Here is a 14,219-nt window from a genome sequence, read left to right as displayed (position 1 = left end):
TTCTAAATATAGCCTACAAATTATAACAAATCTTCTATTCATGATTAATTAACTCCGCACTCCATAAAAAAAATACTCCCGTCATACCACAATTTAAAACATTTTTTTAAAAGTTTTATTTGATTTAAAATATATGTTATTGAATAACTTTTATAATTATTTTTTCAATTATACTCCTGCATCATTTATTCTCTTTTTTTTAAAATGATGCATTAAAATTGTAATTATCATTATCAAAACATTTACATAAAGCATTTAATAAGAGTAAAATTAAAAAAAGTAAATTCTTTTAAAAAATTAAAGTTTTAACTAGCATTTTTTGATAACTATAAATTAATTATTAATACTTTATATTTTAGTTCTCAATACCTTATATATATATATATATATAAAGAAAATCTTGAGGCAAAAGGACTATAATGGCACGAAACCAACCTCCAATCATCAACCACCGTATACATATGTATATAAAAGTCGGGTGCGGACCTGACCGAAGCAACACTTGTACAAGTATTGATAAGAGGATATATATCTGTAAAAGGCAAGCCCTCTGATATCTTGCCGACTTTAGAGAATCAACTATTGATTCTCTCTTTTTATTTTGGCAGATAAGCAGGCAAGTTGAGGGGAATTTTTATTTTTTCCACTCTGACGAGCCCATGAAAACCTCGCAATATAAATAGGATGAGTTTGACAAAAACTTTCATTCAACTAGCCAGCTAGCTTCTCTCTATCTCTCTCTATCCTCCCTCACCCAGGCCACCAGAGTTTTCTTCTGCTTTCTGCAATCGTGCCTGTGGTGAGGATTTTTGCGAGAAAGCTAGCTAGTCAAATAATGGGTCTTGAGATCGAGCAACCTTGTGTGGAGCTTTCAAACGTTGCAGTCTCTGAAACTCACGGGGAGAACTCCCCCTATTTTGCTGGGTGGAAAGCATACGATGAGAACCCCTATGACGAATTCAGTAACCCCTCCGGAGTGATACAAATGGGATTGGCAGAAAATCAAGTAAGTTTATACTAGATTATATGTAATTTGAACCAAATAAGTTAATCCACAAGCTCTCTCAGGGATAACATCTGATATCATATTTTCTACTATTGTACAGGTTTCATTTGATTTGGTGGAGAAGTACTTGGAACAGCACCCGGAGGCGTCAACGTGGGGAAAAGGAGCACCTGGGTTCAGAGAGAACGCTTTGTTTCAAGATTATCACGGCCTCAAATCTTTCAGAACCGCAATGGCAAGCTTCATGCAACAAATAAGAGGCGGGAGAGCCAAATTCGACCCTGATAGAGTCGTCCTCACTGCCGGCGCCACCGCAGCCAACGAACTTTTAACCTTCATTCTCGCCAACCCAGGAGACGCTTTACTCGTTCCAACCCCATACTATCCAGGGTACGGTACAAATCATTCAGCCACCAAATATATATATATATATATATCTTTCTTCCCCACTAGCTCGTAATTGAACTACTGAGAGAGCTAATATTGCAGATTTGATAGGGACCTGCGATGGAGAACTGGGGTAAAAATCATTCCAATTCACTGTGACAGCTCAAACAATTTCCAGATCACTCCCCAAGCCTTGGAGGCTGCGTATCAACAAGCACAGTCCATGAACACCAAGGTGAGAGGCGTGCTGATCACGAACCCATCGAACCCATTAGGCGCCACAATCCAACGGTCAGTTCTGGAGGAGATTCTCGACTTCGTGACTCGCAAGAACATCCACTTGGTGTCGGACGAGATCTACTCGGGATCCGCCTTCTCGGCCTTCGAGTTCGTAAGCGTGGCTGAAATTCTTGAAGCTCGTGAGTACAAGAACTCGGAGAGAGTTCACATTGTCTATAGCCTCTCCAAAGACCTTGGCCTTCCGGGTTTTAGAGTTGGAACCATTTATTCATACAACGACAAAATTGTTACGACGGCTCGTAGGATGTCCAGCTTCACCTTAATTTCTTCACAAACACAGCACCTGTTGGCCACCATGCTATCGGACGAGGAGTTCACCGAGAACTATATAAAGACCAACAGAGAGAGGCTAACGAAGAGATACGAGATGATCATTGATGGGTTGAGAAGAGCCAGGATAGAGTGCTTGAAGGGGAATGCAGGGTTGTTTTGCTGGATGAATCTAAGTCCTTTGTTGGAGAAACCAACGAGAGAAGGTGAATTGGAGCTTTGGAATTCCATTTTGCATGAAGTGAGGCTAAATATATCTCCGGGCTCTTCTTGCCATTGTTCCGAACCAGGGTGGTTCAGGGTTTGTTTTGCAAATATGAGTGAGCAGACTCTGGAAGTAGCACTCGACAGAATACATAACTTCATGGACCGAAGAGCAAGTATATAGAAGTCTACATTTATTACTTTTCATCTTTTCCTTTTTTCAAAATGGTTCTTCCATTTTGATTCAATCTTTAGATTGGGCATGTATGGCAGCAAAACCCAAGATCGATTTCAGGAAATCATAACATCAAGCTGTAATTGATGTGTACCCTTGTTTGCTTGCTTAATTTACTTAAGCAAGTTTCCCAGAATTTTCTTCTGTATGATTTCGCATATACAGCTGATTATGAAAAATTCCGTGTCTAACTTGTTCTACAAGCATTTGACTTAGTCGCTATCTGATTAAAATTAATATAAAATGATAGTGATTCTTTATATGCTCGAGCTAAGTTAGCTAGTTACTACAACAATTTACATTCAATTGCATGTGTTTGAAAATTACAGGCATGTACAACACTAACAACTAAAAACCAATCTTTTTCACTGCATGACAGTGTTGGTGGCAATAAAATAATAAATAACTCGTATTTGAAAGTTGATGTTTATATAATGTCATTGCCTTTTCATGCCTACATGGATTGATTAAGACATAATTACGCACATAAGATACTCTGTTTGCCTTTTAAGTGTTTTGCATGATGATAAATCATGGTCCACCACGTGAAAGCGTCTGATTGAGATCGCTTATTGACTAATAAAGGTTGGTTATATTAATTAATCTTAATTTGTTCACCAAACTTAGAGCTATATTTAGTTCCTTTTTTAAATATATATATATATATATATCGCATCCATTGCGGCACATTCCCAAAAAAACAATAAACAAATGAATGAATGAATTATCAAGCTAGCAAAACCGAGTTCAGAAGTGAAGCACGCCGTTGGGATCAGCACGTGTGGTATATATTCTATTATTGTTAGATTTTGTAAACATTTGCCGATCGAAGCCAGCACACTTAATCATAGAGTTATCAAGGGTTTCATTAATTAATGTTTAATTTAATATAACTGCGTTGAGTGTATGATTTGACTTCACTATATAATCCTGTCAGTTTTCAACTAATCGCAATATAACTGTCGTCTTAAACCATAATTACATATATTGGAGAACATTGAATTTGGTTTATCATCTTTGAAACCCGGTCTGCAAACTAAATTGTATGCTGTACCATGATAATCATCCCCGACTCCTCACTAAACATGATTTTATATCCGATCGATTATAGTCAACCATGTGTTTGCCGGAAAAAAAAAAAAAACAGTCAACTATGTCTTTCGCTAACATCTTGGAGTTGCCAAACGGGTAAACCCCCCCCCCCGGCCTATGAATATCGGAAATATTAATTGGTCGTCAAAGTTAGATTAGTCTAAGATATTGTTATGATTATATTTTTTATTATGTATGTCCACGTTATATCCAAGCGCCACGTAAAAATGAGAATTGAGCACTATCGTTAGTCTAAATTAATGCACTTTGAATTGTCCGTTACGTTACATTAAGGTCCATTTAGTAAAACGGGTCAACCTAGATTTCAACAAAAACAGTTTGATCTTATCTATATATATATATATATATTGTTATTATTATATAATAACTCTACTAATATCTGTATCTGTTATTTTTTCCCCCCAGAAACATGAAATATCATTGAAAAGCAAAGGGTTTGCGAAGACAAACCAAGCACAACTAACAACAAAACACAAACCAGAGAAACAATACAACAAAAACCCTAAGTCCAATACAAATAACACAAAGAAAGAATAGAAATGACAACATCAAGATCATCCATCCCAAGTCTCAAAACAGAACTAAAAAACAAGAAATGTTGTCACTATCATGAAAACTCCAAAAAATTAAAGTGTATCAAAAAACATAGATGGGATTCGTAGAACCATCTTAACAATGATTTACCACTTTTGCGTGTCAGATTTCATGTAAAAAGAATCAAAACCACCAATAGTAACAATATATTAGCTATTAGCATCACAAAAAAGCAAGGTTTTAAAAGTCGGATCAATTATTGTTGAACCAGATAACGCAATAGTTTAAGAGTCACTAATTAGATTGCAATCAAATTGTGGTAATTTAAGGGTCACCAGTCGGACCGCAATAAAATTGTGGTTACATTGATGATAATTAATTTAATTTATTTATAATTTTACATGTGAGATGTAAGACTAGAGATAATATTTTATAAAATTTTAAAGATAAAAGTAGTATTAATATTACTAATTATATATTAGATTTTCATTAATTAAAAAAGGAGAAAACATTTAAAATAATGTCATTTTTCAAGAAAAAAATATAGAAAATAAGCAAATGTCATTTACACTTTTCAAGGAAAAAAAAGCCACCCACCTATTCCGGTAAAACCATGGTTTAATCACAGTTCGGTTATTGATCCTTAAATCATTATTTTATTTGCTTTAATGATTAGTTCAGTTTTTAAAGCTTTAGACAAAATAATTAATATCACTCAAGAGTCCCATAATACTATTCATTATTCAAGTTTAATTCAAAAAATAAATCTAGTAGATTTTTAACCCTATCGAAATTCTATTACATGATTTTTTTTAAAATAAAAAAATAATTTTTAAAGTCAATTCACTCCAAAACACGATTCTTCAGAATTGGATTCTGACATGATTAGTTTGTTTCACCTGCTGTTTTAACTAATTTGAATTGTGTCAGGTCAAATCACGCAAATATAAAACTCTTCCAACAATATTTTTTCCACTCGGAGTGTGAAACACAAATGCTCAACTGTTTGAACCAATTGTCATCGGTAGCATTCAATTTAAAGTAGACAAATAAAATTTCATGCTTGATGCTTAAAAAACTACATTCAATTTTAAAAATCAAGTAAAATAAAATATAACGAATTCTGATCTTTTCTTTTGGTCTGATACTGCTGTAACAAATATTTCGAAATAAAACCAACACGGCAACACTGATATTTAAATGATTCAAATCTCAAATCAGATGTACACTAATCCCATGGGACCGCAACGCAATGGCGGCAAACCATAAAACACCAATTGAGAGAAAGGGTTTAGATTAGCGGATTTGTGGGTATTTTTGCTATGTTGTTTAGGTTACTAGGTCAATTTTGAGGCCCAAAGTTGTCTTATCAGCCCAAAAGAAGCACTGAGGGGTCAAAAAAAACAAAAAGAGAGCGAAGTGATGTATCAGGTCTCTGGTGCCATGCGCTTCACGAAGGTTAAAACTTTAACTCCGGACACTGATCTCAATTTTTTGTGATATAATCTCCGCACTACCTTTCTTCCTCGCATTCTGCTAGCAGCGCCGTACGGTAGCGGCGGTGGGGCCAATTCTGACTAATATCTGATTTCGCATTCAACTGGCGCCCAGGGTAAAGTCCTCGGAAATTCATTTTGCCTTTTTTGATTAAATTCTATGCATCCGATTGATGTTAGCTCCTGGAGACTTGCCCTGGCCTTTTAGATCTTGAGCCTTTTGGCTGATCTACTTCTCTACCGTTCATTTTCTATATTTCGCTCTTGAAGTTTCGATTTGTTACGGGAGGTGGTTTGAAATCATTGTGTGTTTATATGTGTTGTATAAGACGAAAATGTTGAAATTATAGAGTTTTGATTCTGTGCCCATTAGCTAATTTGGCAATTTTAGTACAATCTGTCCCTCTGAAAACTGTAAGGTGAGCTGTTGTTTTTAGTCCGTTGTTGTGATCAGACCTAGAGGACACCTGCATCGGCAGTCTAAGACTTGGTGTTTATTTCAAAGGGTTTCTGGAACAAATATAGCTGAAAGTCATTTATGCTTCATAGTTGGGGGGTGTTCATTAGATTTTTTGAATCGAATTTCTATGGTTTGGGATTATCATCTCTGGTAAAGAGTTCCTTCTTGTTCTTTTTGTCTTGCTGGTGAAAGACAAAAGAAATTCTTGGTCCATTCCTTTAATGGTTAGACTTAACAAGCTAACAGTATATTAAAAATGTCATATTCTGTTCTACTTAATAAAGTATATGATAGACCCGTCTTGGTAAGTTCCAGTTCTGCCCTCAATGTTACCATTAAATAGTGGAATTCAAATCAAATTTTAGGAACGACAAAATAATCAATTTCAAGAGATTTTGATTGTTTTAAGGGTTATTTTATATTTGTTTTCCCTTGTTAGGATTCAGATTTTTTCTCGCCTAATTTGCAGTGCTGATGGCATCTAAGTTGCGGCAGTTGCAATCCAAAGCTCGCCAAGCATCGCAATTTGTAGTTAACCATGGGACCCCTTACTACAAGCAATTGTTAGAGGAGAACAAGCAATACATTCAGGAGCCACCTACCGTGGAAAAATGCAACCTACTGGCAAAGCAATTGTTTTACACTCGCCTTGCTAGGTTATATTTTCTTCAAACTTGTCCTTGTACTTTCATGATGTTGGTTATGGCAGTGTTTACTTTATAAAATACTTCATACTAGGCCTTTTCAGGATAGAACTTGTTAAGCTGAACTATATTGTTGAATTCTGTATGCGAATTTGATCTTGGCTAGTGTGTCTGAGGCTCATATTTTGCATTTGAAAACTTGTGCGCTCATGCAGAAGGGAGACAAAGGAAGTATATAGTCTTGTGATTAAGCATCTTAACTAGGCATTCAAACTGAATTTGCTTTTTCTTCATCAAATAGCTAGGGGATGATGATCAATGTTAGTTCTTCCTTTGTAATTAAATACTTAGATCCATTTCAGGACATTCATATCTTGCCAATGTTGTGAGTGGTTTGCTCATTATGTCATAAACAGGATGTATAATTTCATTTATTCTCGTGTTGATTGACGTATGGTGCTTGGTTGTTACCATTTTATTAATGCTGTTTTTAAACTCATATTCCTAATATAATAAACCAGTTGCGTGCACTAAGTTGCAATTGTATGCATAACCATGTATAAGTTATTGCACTTGCCGGACATGCTTGTTAATTAACCAGAACAACTGCTTGCACAAGTTCCAAACCCAAGGAGAATTTATAGCTAATAGTCACTGGACATGAACATAACTTGTTCGAGTCATATACTATATATAACTGCTTTTTATACATTCTTAATATGTGTTTCTTGGATTAAAATTTAGGGAAAGAATATTTTATTGTGTGTCAAGAAAGTTCTTCTGGAGTGTAGATGACAATGGAGTTTCTAAATGTTACCTAAAAATGAACTCTGAAGATATGATTTTTGGATTTTTAAAAAAAAATATAATGGATACAATATAACTGGAATATGTTTTAATCTAGACACTTCACTGCCACTGCATGATGCCATTTTTAACGTTAATAATAATTCATTATCCTACGGTTTATCCTTTGACTTTATGACTTAAAATGAGATGCCCTTGTAATGTGCTTGTGAGACTTAAAAGATTTGTTAATTGAAGCAAGTACTCTAGTAATAATACAATGTCAAAGCCACCACCCTGTGTCTGCTGTCTTCTAATGTGTGTCCTTGCTGCCTACACCACTTGACCTTGCTATGTTATCTACTTAATATCTTGATGCCAGTGTTTGATACGTGTATTATCTTTAGATCAGGCTTCCATAGTTTCATTTTAGATTATTATGTGCGTTCACTTTCAGTAATGAATTGGCTAAGTGATGAGAATGGATTCTGAAAATCTGCAGTTGTGCCCTTGTCTTGAATGTCATGGGTACTTCTCAGTTGGAGACTTGTAGATTTATTGTGAATCTAGCCTCTTTTACTTTTGTATGCTTTGGCTGTCATAACTAATGTACATCAATTGCTCACAGCATCCCTGGTCGTTGCGAGGCATTTTGGAAGGAGCTTGATCATGTCAAGCACTTATGGAAGAACAGACAAGAACTGAAGGTTGAAGATGTAAGCATTGCTGCTTTGTTTGGCCTGGAGTGCTTTGCTTGGTTTTGTGCCGGTGAAATTGTGGGAAGGGGATTCACTTTTACGGGTTACTACGTTTGAGAATAAGCACCTCAAAATTTACTTGGAGGTTCTGTCGAGGAAAAAGAAAACGTGGGGAAGGGGGTTTCTCAAACTCGTTAGCGATCTGCTCTGGCCATTTATACTTGTGTGCATGATGGTGCCTTCTACAAGCCAATTTTTTTTTTTCCCCTGAAATTTGATCTTAGATTAACGAAAGTGACAAAACTGGTGCTGAACTTTGATAAGCCTTAATAAGCCCATGTATTTGAAGCGGGATTCGCCTTGCGTTGTTTTGCCATTAGTTGGAAGGTGGTGTTGATCTCCCTTTCTCATGAATTCGCGCAAATCAAACTTGGATTAACTTATAAATAAACCCAGCTTGGCGTTAAATTCATCGTTTGATTTTGATATTTTGGGCCATGATGGATTTCATTGTTAATGATGAAAAATTCCTGAGTACATTACTTTCGCCAACGACTAGTGAGCTGATGGCCCAAAATAGTGTTCTCTGTAGGATTTTTGGGTGGATGAGTATATTCCTAGATTTTACGCGAAATTATGTTCGTTTTGAATTATTACTTTTTAAAATTATAAATAATGAATTATGATAATAATTTTCTTTCTTATTTTTCCAATTCAAAGCATTTCTTTTCAAATTCTGAACTTATAATATGAATAGTTGATTGAAAAATGAAATGTAGTTTTCCTTTTCCATTACAACTTGAACATCTGTGAATCTCATATTTGCAATTTGTGAACTTATGGCAGCAACATTTTCACACGGCTTACTACATACAAGGCCTTCGTGGATGCCCCGAATAGGAATGCAAGTGGATTTAGCGGCCAGCTCGAGCTCTTATAAGTTCCATGTTTTTGCGGATCAAACTGGCTAAGTTCGTTTCACATATGGGCTTAGAAAGTAAGATATGAAACTATCTGTTCTTGGCCCAAGTGAAACCGTAATATAAGGCCCTATCATTATTTGCTCTTCCTTCTTTTGAAATTACAAGGCGAGCAAAGTTTGAAATAGTAAGGTAAATTAAGGTTTGAATTTCTATTAAAAGAGATATTTACATTTACTACTCGAAAATATCTTAGACAAGATTGTCTTCAATAGGTCTAGGTAACCAAAAAAAAGTTTGGAATAAAACTAAAATACAAAACTAACAAAAGTTGGGTCTAATAGATGAAGCTAGTTCTCGAAGAATGTAGTAAATGAATTTTCAAATTTCCATTGAGCAAGGCCTTTCATCCTTGCAACTTGCAACTTGCAATTGCTTGCTTCTTAGAGGCTTGTATGTCGTCAGGATTGAGCTTTTTTTGCCAACTCTTCTATTCTTTTTAGCTTTAATGGGGGGGTTGAATGCTTAGGCCTCCTTTTATCTTTGGATATAAGAGATGAAATTGGCTAGTTGGTCAAAGAAATCCTATAGATTGAGGCAACTTACACTCCTTCTCCATTAGTGCTCTGGAATCTTCTATAAGCCTTTAGATAACTCTTAACCTCGTTCTTCAGCTATTTCCATCCCAAGGTCACGAGTCATCCTAATCTCCCCCACCTATTCCAATGAGGCCCTCATCACTGCTTCATCTTGATAGCAGCATAGGTGGTCATCAAACAGCAAAAGATCCTCTTGTGCACTTCTATCCTTCTATATTGGGGTTACCAAGAAGAGGGAGCAAAAGTATCTGAAGTGCTTAGTAGAAGGTCTAGGTATATACAAGAGGTCTTGTGGGAATTCTAGAAGTGTGAAGGTTCGAATCCTATATGTAGATCTTTCCTTAATTAACTTCTGCCATTAAGGCAATTCAATTCTATCAATAGGTAAGATATCCCCAAAGAGGGTTGTTGCCAATATTGGAAACTAGAGAAGTTCAAAGAGAAGGTTGTATTTTCCTTCAAATGATTAGATAGGCAAATGGAAGCAAGGGGCTGGCTAGCTCACGAAGTCAATATCTCATAAGAAACTGTATCATAAGAACAAGTGCACCAAAGGATTTACAAGTAGAAGTCAATAGTTGTCTTAAATTTAAAATATTGCATAAGAGAGAGAGATTTATAGCCATTCTCTTTAGCGGCTGATACAAGAATTTTATGTCAAAAGGAGCAACCAATGAGGATGAAGAAGGAGCAAGAGGAAGAGTAGGAGCTAGCTTTAGTAGGGACCACAGCAAGAAAATTTGAATTCATGCCATGATGATCTATATGGAAGGGCAATTTTGTTGATGCTTTTGAATTCCACTTTCGGACATGATAGAATGAAGATGAGATTGAATACGTGAGGTCATCCTTTCAACCAACCTTACCCAAGGAAAGAAACCCCTATTTTGGAATTCCCCTTTCTTAGTTAGGGATTGCGGTGGCCTTGGAAGTGGAAAGGCCAATAACTCAATTAACACCATCTTGCAAATTGGGATCTTAGGTTTCCATTAGCTATGAAAGAACCATAATCTTTTGAGCTGAAGTCTGGAAAGAATTCAAAGGTATGGCCACTAGTAGTAGCAAAAGAGAATCAAAAGGTTCCAAAAAAAAGATTGTTTTGGATTGACTTCTTTTTAAGATACGAAAGCACAGAATAGAAAAGAAGTACTTGCGTTCGGTGCCTAACGTTACCTTGAAGAAGATTGCTTTCATAAGTGCATATTGGTGGGAAACAAAATAATAATAATATAAGATGCAAATAAAACCGCATGAAAAGCCCTATAATTGTATTATGAGACTTATCTCTTTAGACAGTTTCAGTTTTTGTAGGTTCAAAAAAAAAAGGAGGATATGGAGTCGAGATGCTCTTGAAGATTTGATATAATAAAAAATTATATATATATATAGATATAATATGAGCAATAAAATTTTGTATGTATGTATATGCGCCAAATCAATGTATCCTTTAGTCGAACTTGGATTTTCTCTGGCACAAAAAAAAAGGGAAAATTAGAGGGAGGGAAATAATACTACTAAAATTTATATAACAGACCGTAGAAATTAAAATTATGATAAAAAGATCAATGTAAGTGTAATTGACTAGTATAACCTTAATATAAAATCTGTCAGCCTTAAAATTAACTTGGGCTACTGTCCAATTTACAAAATATTATTTAAAAATAAGGTTGTGCAGTTTTTTAATTTCACACAAAAAAGTAAAAAATAGTATTAAATTTTATTAAAATATAATTTAAAAATTTTAAATTTAAATAATCCAATGAATATAATTTTTTTTAAAAATCTTAATTTTTAAATCAAATCAATATCATTTAATTAAAAAAAATCTTTACTTAAAAGAATTGTTCAATTTTTCTAAGAACACTGTCTCCATTCTAAATTCGTGAATTTTTAAGAAAGATAAGATTATTAACTTGCTATAGGTTATTGGGCATCAATTTAATTAGCTTTGTCTTTGTTTCTATTTTTCATATCCTTGTCATATAAAAATAGCTTCCTCTCAAATAATGTGTTTCTGTTAGTGATCATCAAATTTAGCGTACGAGATGTGGTTAAAAAAGAAATGTAAGAAACATGATTATGGCAATATAGCACTTTTGAATTTAATGTTTTAATATTTAATCATTCTAAATAATACTATTTTTAATATTTTTATAATAAATATTATTTTTTTTCAGGTCACTATTTATAATTTTTTTTTTTAAATATAGGATAAAAACCAATAAATAACTTAACATTTATTATATTTTATATTTTTTTATTTTATTTTATATTTTATTAATATATTATTGTATATAATTGATAAACACTTTTTAAATTTTTTATTTTTAATTATAAAATTTTTGTATATTAATAATAAACTCATTGTGTATTAATGTGAAACGGACTATATTTTTAAATTTTTAAAAAGTTAATTTATATTTTCTGAGTATAAAATATTTTTAGATCAGTGGGCTGATTTATCCCAAAAGTTGGATCTTCTATTTCGATTCGTTTTTCGCTCGTGGGCTGCATGCTGCTGTTCTATTGTACCGGAGGGAGGATGCTACGAGAACGGATCACCGTCCACTTTTATATCGTTCCGTTAATCAGGGGGGTGTTTCCGTCCTTTCGCAATGGCCTGCCTCTTGCTAGCATAATAGATCATCCGGCAGGAGGAGAAATCGACGGCGGCCCCGTCTGGGTTCTCTGAAAAAGATCGACGATGTTGTGCCTTAGCACTTCGCGCGCTTTCGCGGCATTCGTCGTTGTTTTCGTATTTTCTCTTTCTCTCGGTCGTCGCCGAGTGCGCCCCCGATTCCAAACCCCCCCTCTGTAGTCCTCTATTTCATTCCCTGAGATTGACAATCCCCACCTTGCTCCCCCTTCATCTTCATATCCGTTTTTCTTTCTTCTTATAAGAATCCATCATCTGTTTTGATAAACATGAAAATTGTCACCGTTTGCGTGTTCCGAATTACAGGTCAATTGCAGCAGGCAATGCGTTGCAGAGCGATGCGATAGTAAGACAAAGCTACAAGAATTTTCTATACTTGCAGTCTCTTGCTGTGTTATTTTCCCATCATTAATGGATAGACTTGGTTGTTTCTGAAATTATGTAGATTGTTAATCAATTACGGAAAATATTGCGGAGCCGGGTATACGGGCTGTCCCGGCGAGGCGCCGTGCGATGATCTTGATGCATGTTGCAAGAATCATGACGATTGCGTTGACAAATTTGGTATTTATCTCTTTTATCATTTTGTTTTGACTATTACCGATCCTCATCTGCAACTAATAAAATCATGCAACGAGACTTTTTAAAAATCTTTAAAGTAGTACACATGTTGCACGGGGTTTTAACTAATGGAGGGTCAGCAATTGATATAGACATGTCACAGTTCATACGTTATGATTCCAATCTATTTGAGATTACGCATGTCTTTCTATATTCTGTACCGACAAGGTGAAGTGAAGATTCTCCATTTAGCCCTTTGGGAAAGCGGATTCAGTCCTTTAATCGTTCTAGGATCGCAGCATATCGTTCATTGATGTTTAATTTTACTGAACTAATGAGTACTTCGATGAGATTCAGCAGTTATCATCCTCCACATAGCAGTACGTATTTTCTGTTATTCTGCATCCATCGAACTCAGAAAGTGCTTGTGATCAATGATCATTTAGGATTTCTTTCTTTAATTTCATTATATTTTATATTTAAAGGGTATTGTCTTATGAATTTTGATTTGAGATTACGGCTTTACAACAAGATAATTGCTAACTAAATAGACATGCATTTTCAGGTATGCTTCACATGAAATGCACAAGAGGTTAAGGAATTGCCTTGCGAGAGTGCACAAATCTGGGAAGCCCGGATTTTCCAGTGCATGTCCTGTCATACAGCTGCGCCAACCATGATAAAGGGCATAGATTTGGCCATCTTACTGGGCCAACTGGGTGATAAAAAGGCCTATTGAAGTGTACCTCACAAAACTTAAACCCTCTTATATATCCCACATCAATGAAAAATAATATGCTACTTTTTTCTTGGGCCGAAATATGCAACAATCATTCATCAATGAAGCTATTGATCTTTCGGTCATATTGAAAACAATCATATAATTTTTTTTTAAATGGCGTGAGAGAGAGAGAGATTGGCAATTTGGCTTATTTATACCATCTTCTTAGTCTGTGATAAACTAACTTGTCAGTCATGAACTCTGCCGATCTTGTTACACGAATATGTTCCAGCAGGATTCTGTTCCTGCTGCCATTCTGTATCCATATCCAAATAGTTGAATTATACTTGCGCTGTGGAGTTCAATATTAATTGGCTACTGACCAGCAAAAAGTGTTTTTGCTTACACTCTTAAAATAAGTTGGTGTGCGTTCGATTTCCTGATCGCACGAACTTTACCTTTAACATTTTTTTTTTTGAAAAAAATGTGCGATTTTGCTTTCTATTCAGAGAGATGACAATTGGCCGGGGTTAGAATAAAAAACTTTTCACATTTATATCCAGATTGCGTGTGTGAACTACTTTTAAGTTAGAATTTAAAAAAAAAGTACTTATTATATATAAAAAATA

At 35.0% G+C, this 14,219-nt stretch overlaps 2 protein-coding genes across 2 annotated transcripts; both read left to right on the top strand.

Annotated features, from left to right (window-relative positions):
* The first annotated feature begins 835 nt into the window (after positions 1–835).
* On the top strand, positions 836–2,432 carry LOC129296036 (1-aminocyclopropane-1-carboxylate synthase 7-like). Its single transcript, XM_054934633.1, has 3 exons — positions 836–1,006; positions 1,107–1,396; positions 1,496–2,432. The coding sequence occupies exons 1-3, from the start codon at positions 836–838 to the stop codon at positions 2,349–2,351; spliced, it is 1,317 nt and encodes a 438-aa protein (XP_054790608.1). The 3' UTR covers positions 2,352–2,432.
* A 3,056-nt stretch (positions 2,433–5,488) lies between these two features.
* LOC129296041 (uncharacterized) lies at positions 5,489–8,619 on the top strand. Its single transcript, XM_054934639.1, has 3 exons — positions 5,489–5,661; positions 6,475–6,661; positions 8,064–8,619. Exons 2-3 carry the CDS (start codon positions 6,480–6,482, stop codon positions 8,248–8,250), a joined length of 369 nt encoding a protein of 122 aa, XP_054790614.1. The 5' UTR covers positions 5,489–5,661; positions 6,475–6,479; the 3' UTR covers positions 8,251–8,619.
* Positions 8,620–14,219: the final 5,600 nt, after the last annotated feature.

The sequence above is a fragment of the Prosopis cineraria genome, unplaced genomic scaffold (genome assembly GCF_029017545.1).
Source record: "Prosopis cineraria cultivar Desert tree isolate PC_DT_omini unplaced genomic scaffold, ASM2901754v1 PC244, whole genome shotgun sequence".
In the NCBI taxonomy this organism is placed as follows: domain Eukaryota; kingdom Viridiplantae; phylum Streptophyta; class Magnoliopsida; order Fabales; family Fabaceae; genus Prosopis; species Prosopis cineraria.
Note: the sequence above shows the minus strand (reverse complement) of the source record. Positions and strands in the feature narration are given on the sequence as shown.

Excerpts from the sequence above, each read along its gene's own strand:
- LOC129296036 (XM_054934633.1), top strand. The coding sequence starts at position 836 with ATGGGTCTTGAGATCGAGCAACCTTGTGTGGAGCTTTCAAACGTTGCA. Across the intron at positions 1,007-1,106 it reads TGGGATTGGCAGAAAATCAA|GTTTCATTTGATTTGGTGGA; the intron begins GTAAGTTTATAC and ends ACTATTGTACAG. Across the intron at positions 1,397-1,495 it reads CCAACCCCATACTATCCAGG|ATTTGATAGGGACCTGCGAT; the intron begins GTACGGTACAAA and ends CTAATATTGCAG.
- LOC129296041 (XM_054934639.1), top strand. The coding sequence starts at position 6,480 with ATGGCATCTAAGTTGCGGCAGTTGCAATCCAAAGCTCGCCAAGCATCG. Across the intron at positions 6,662-8,063 it reads TTTTACACTCGCCTTGCTAG|CATCCCTGGTCGTTGCGAGG; the intron begins GTTATATTTTCT and ends AATTGCTCACAG.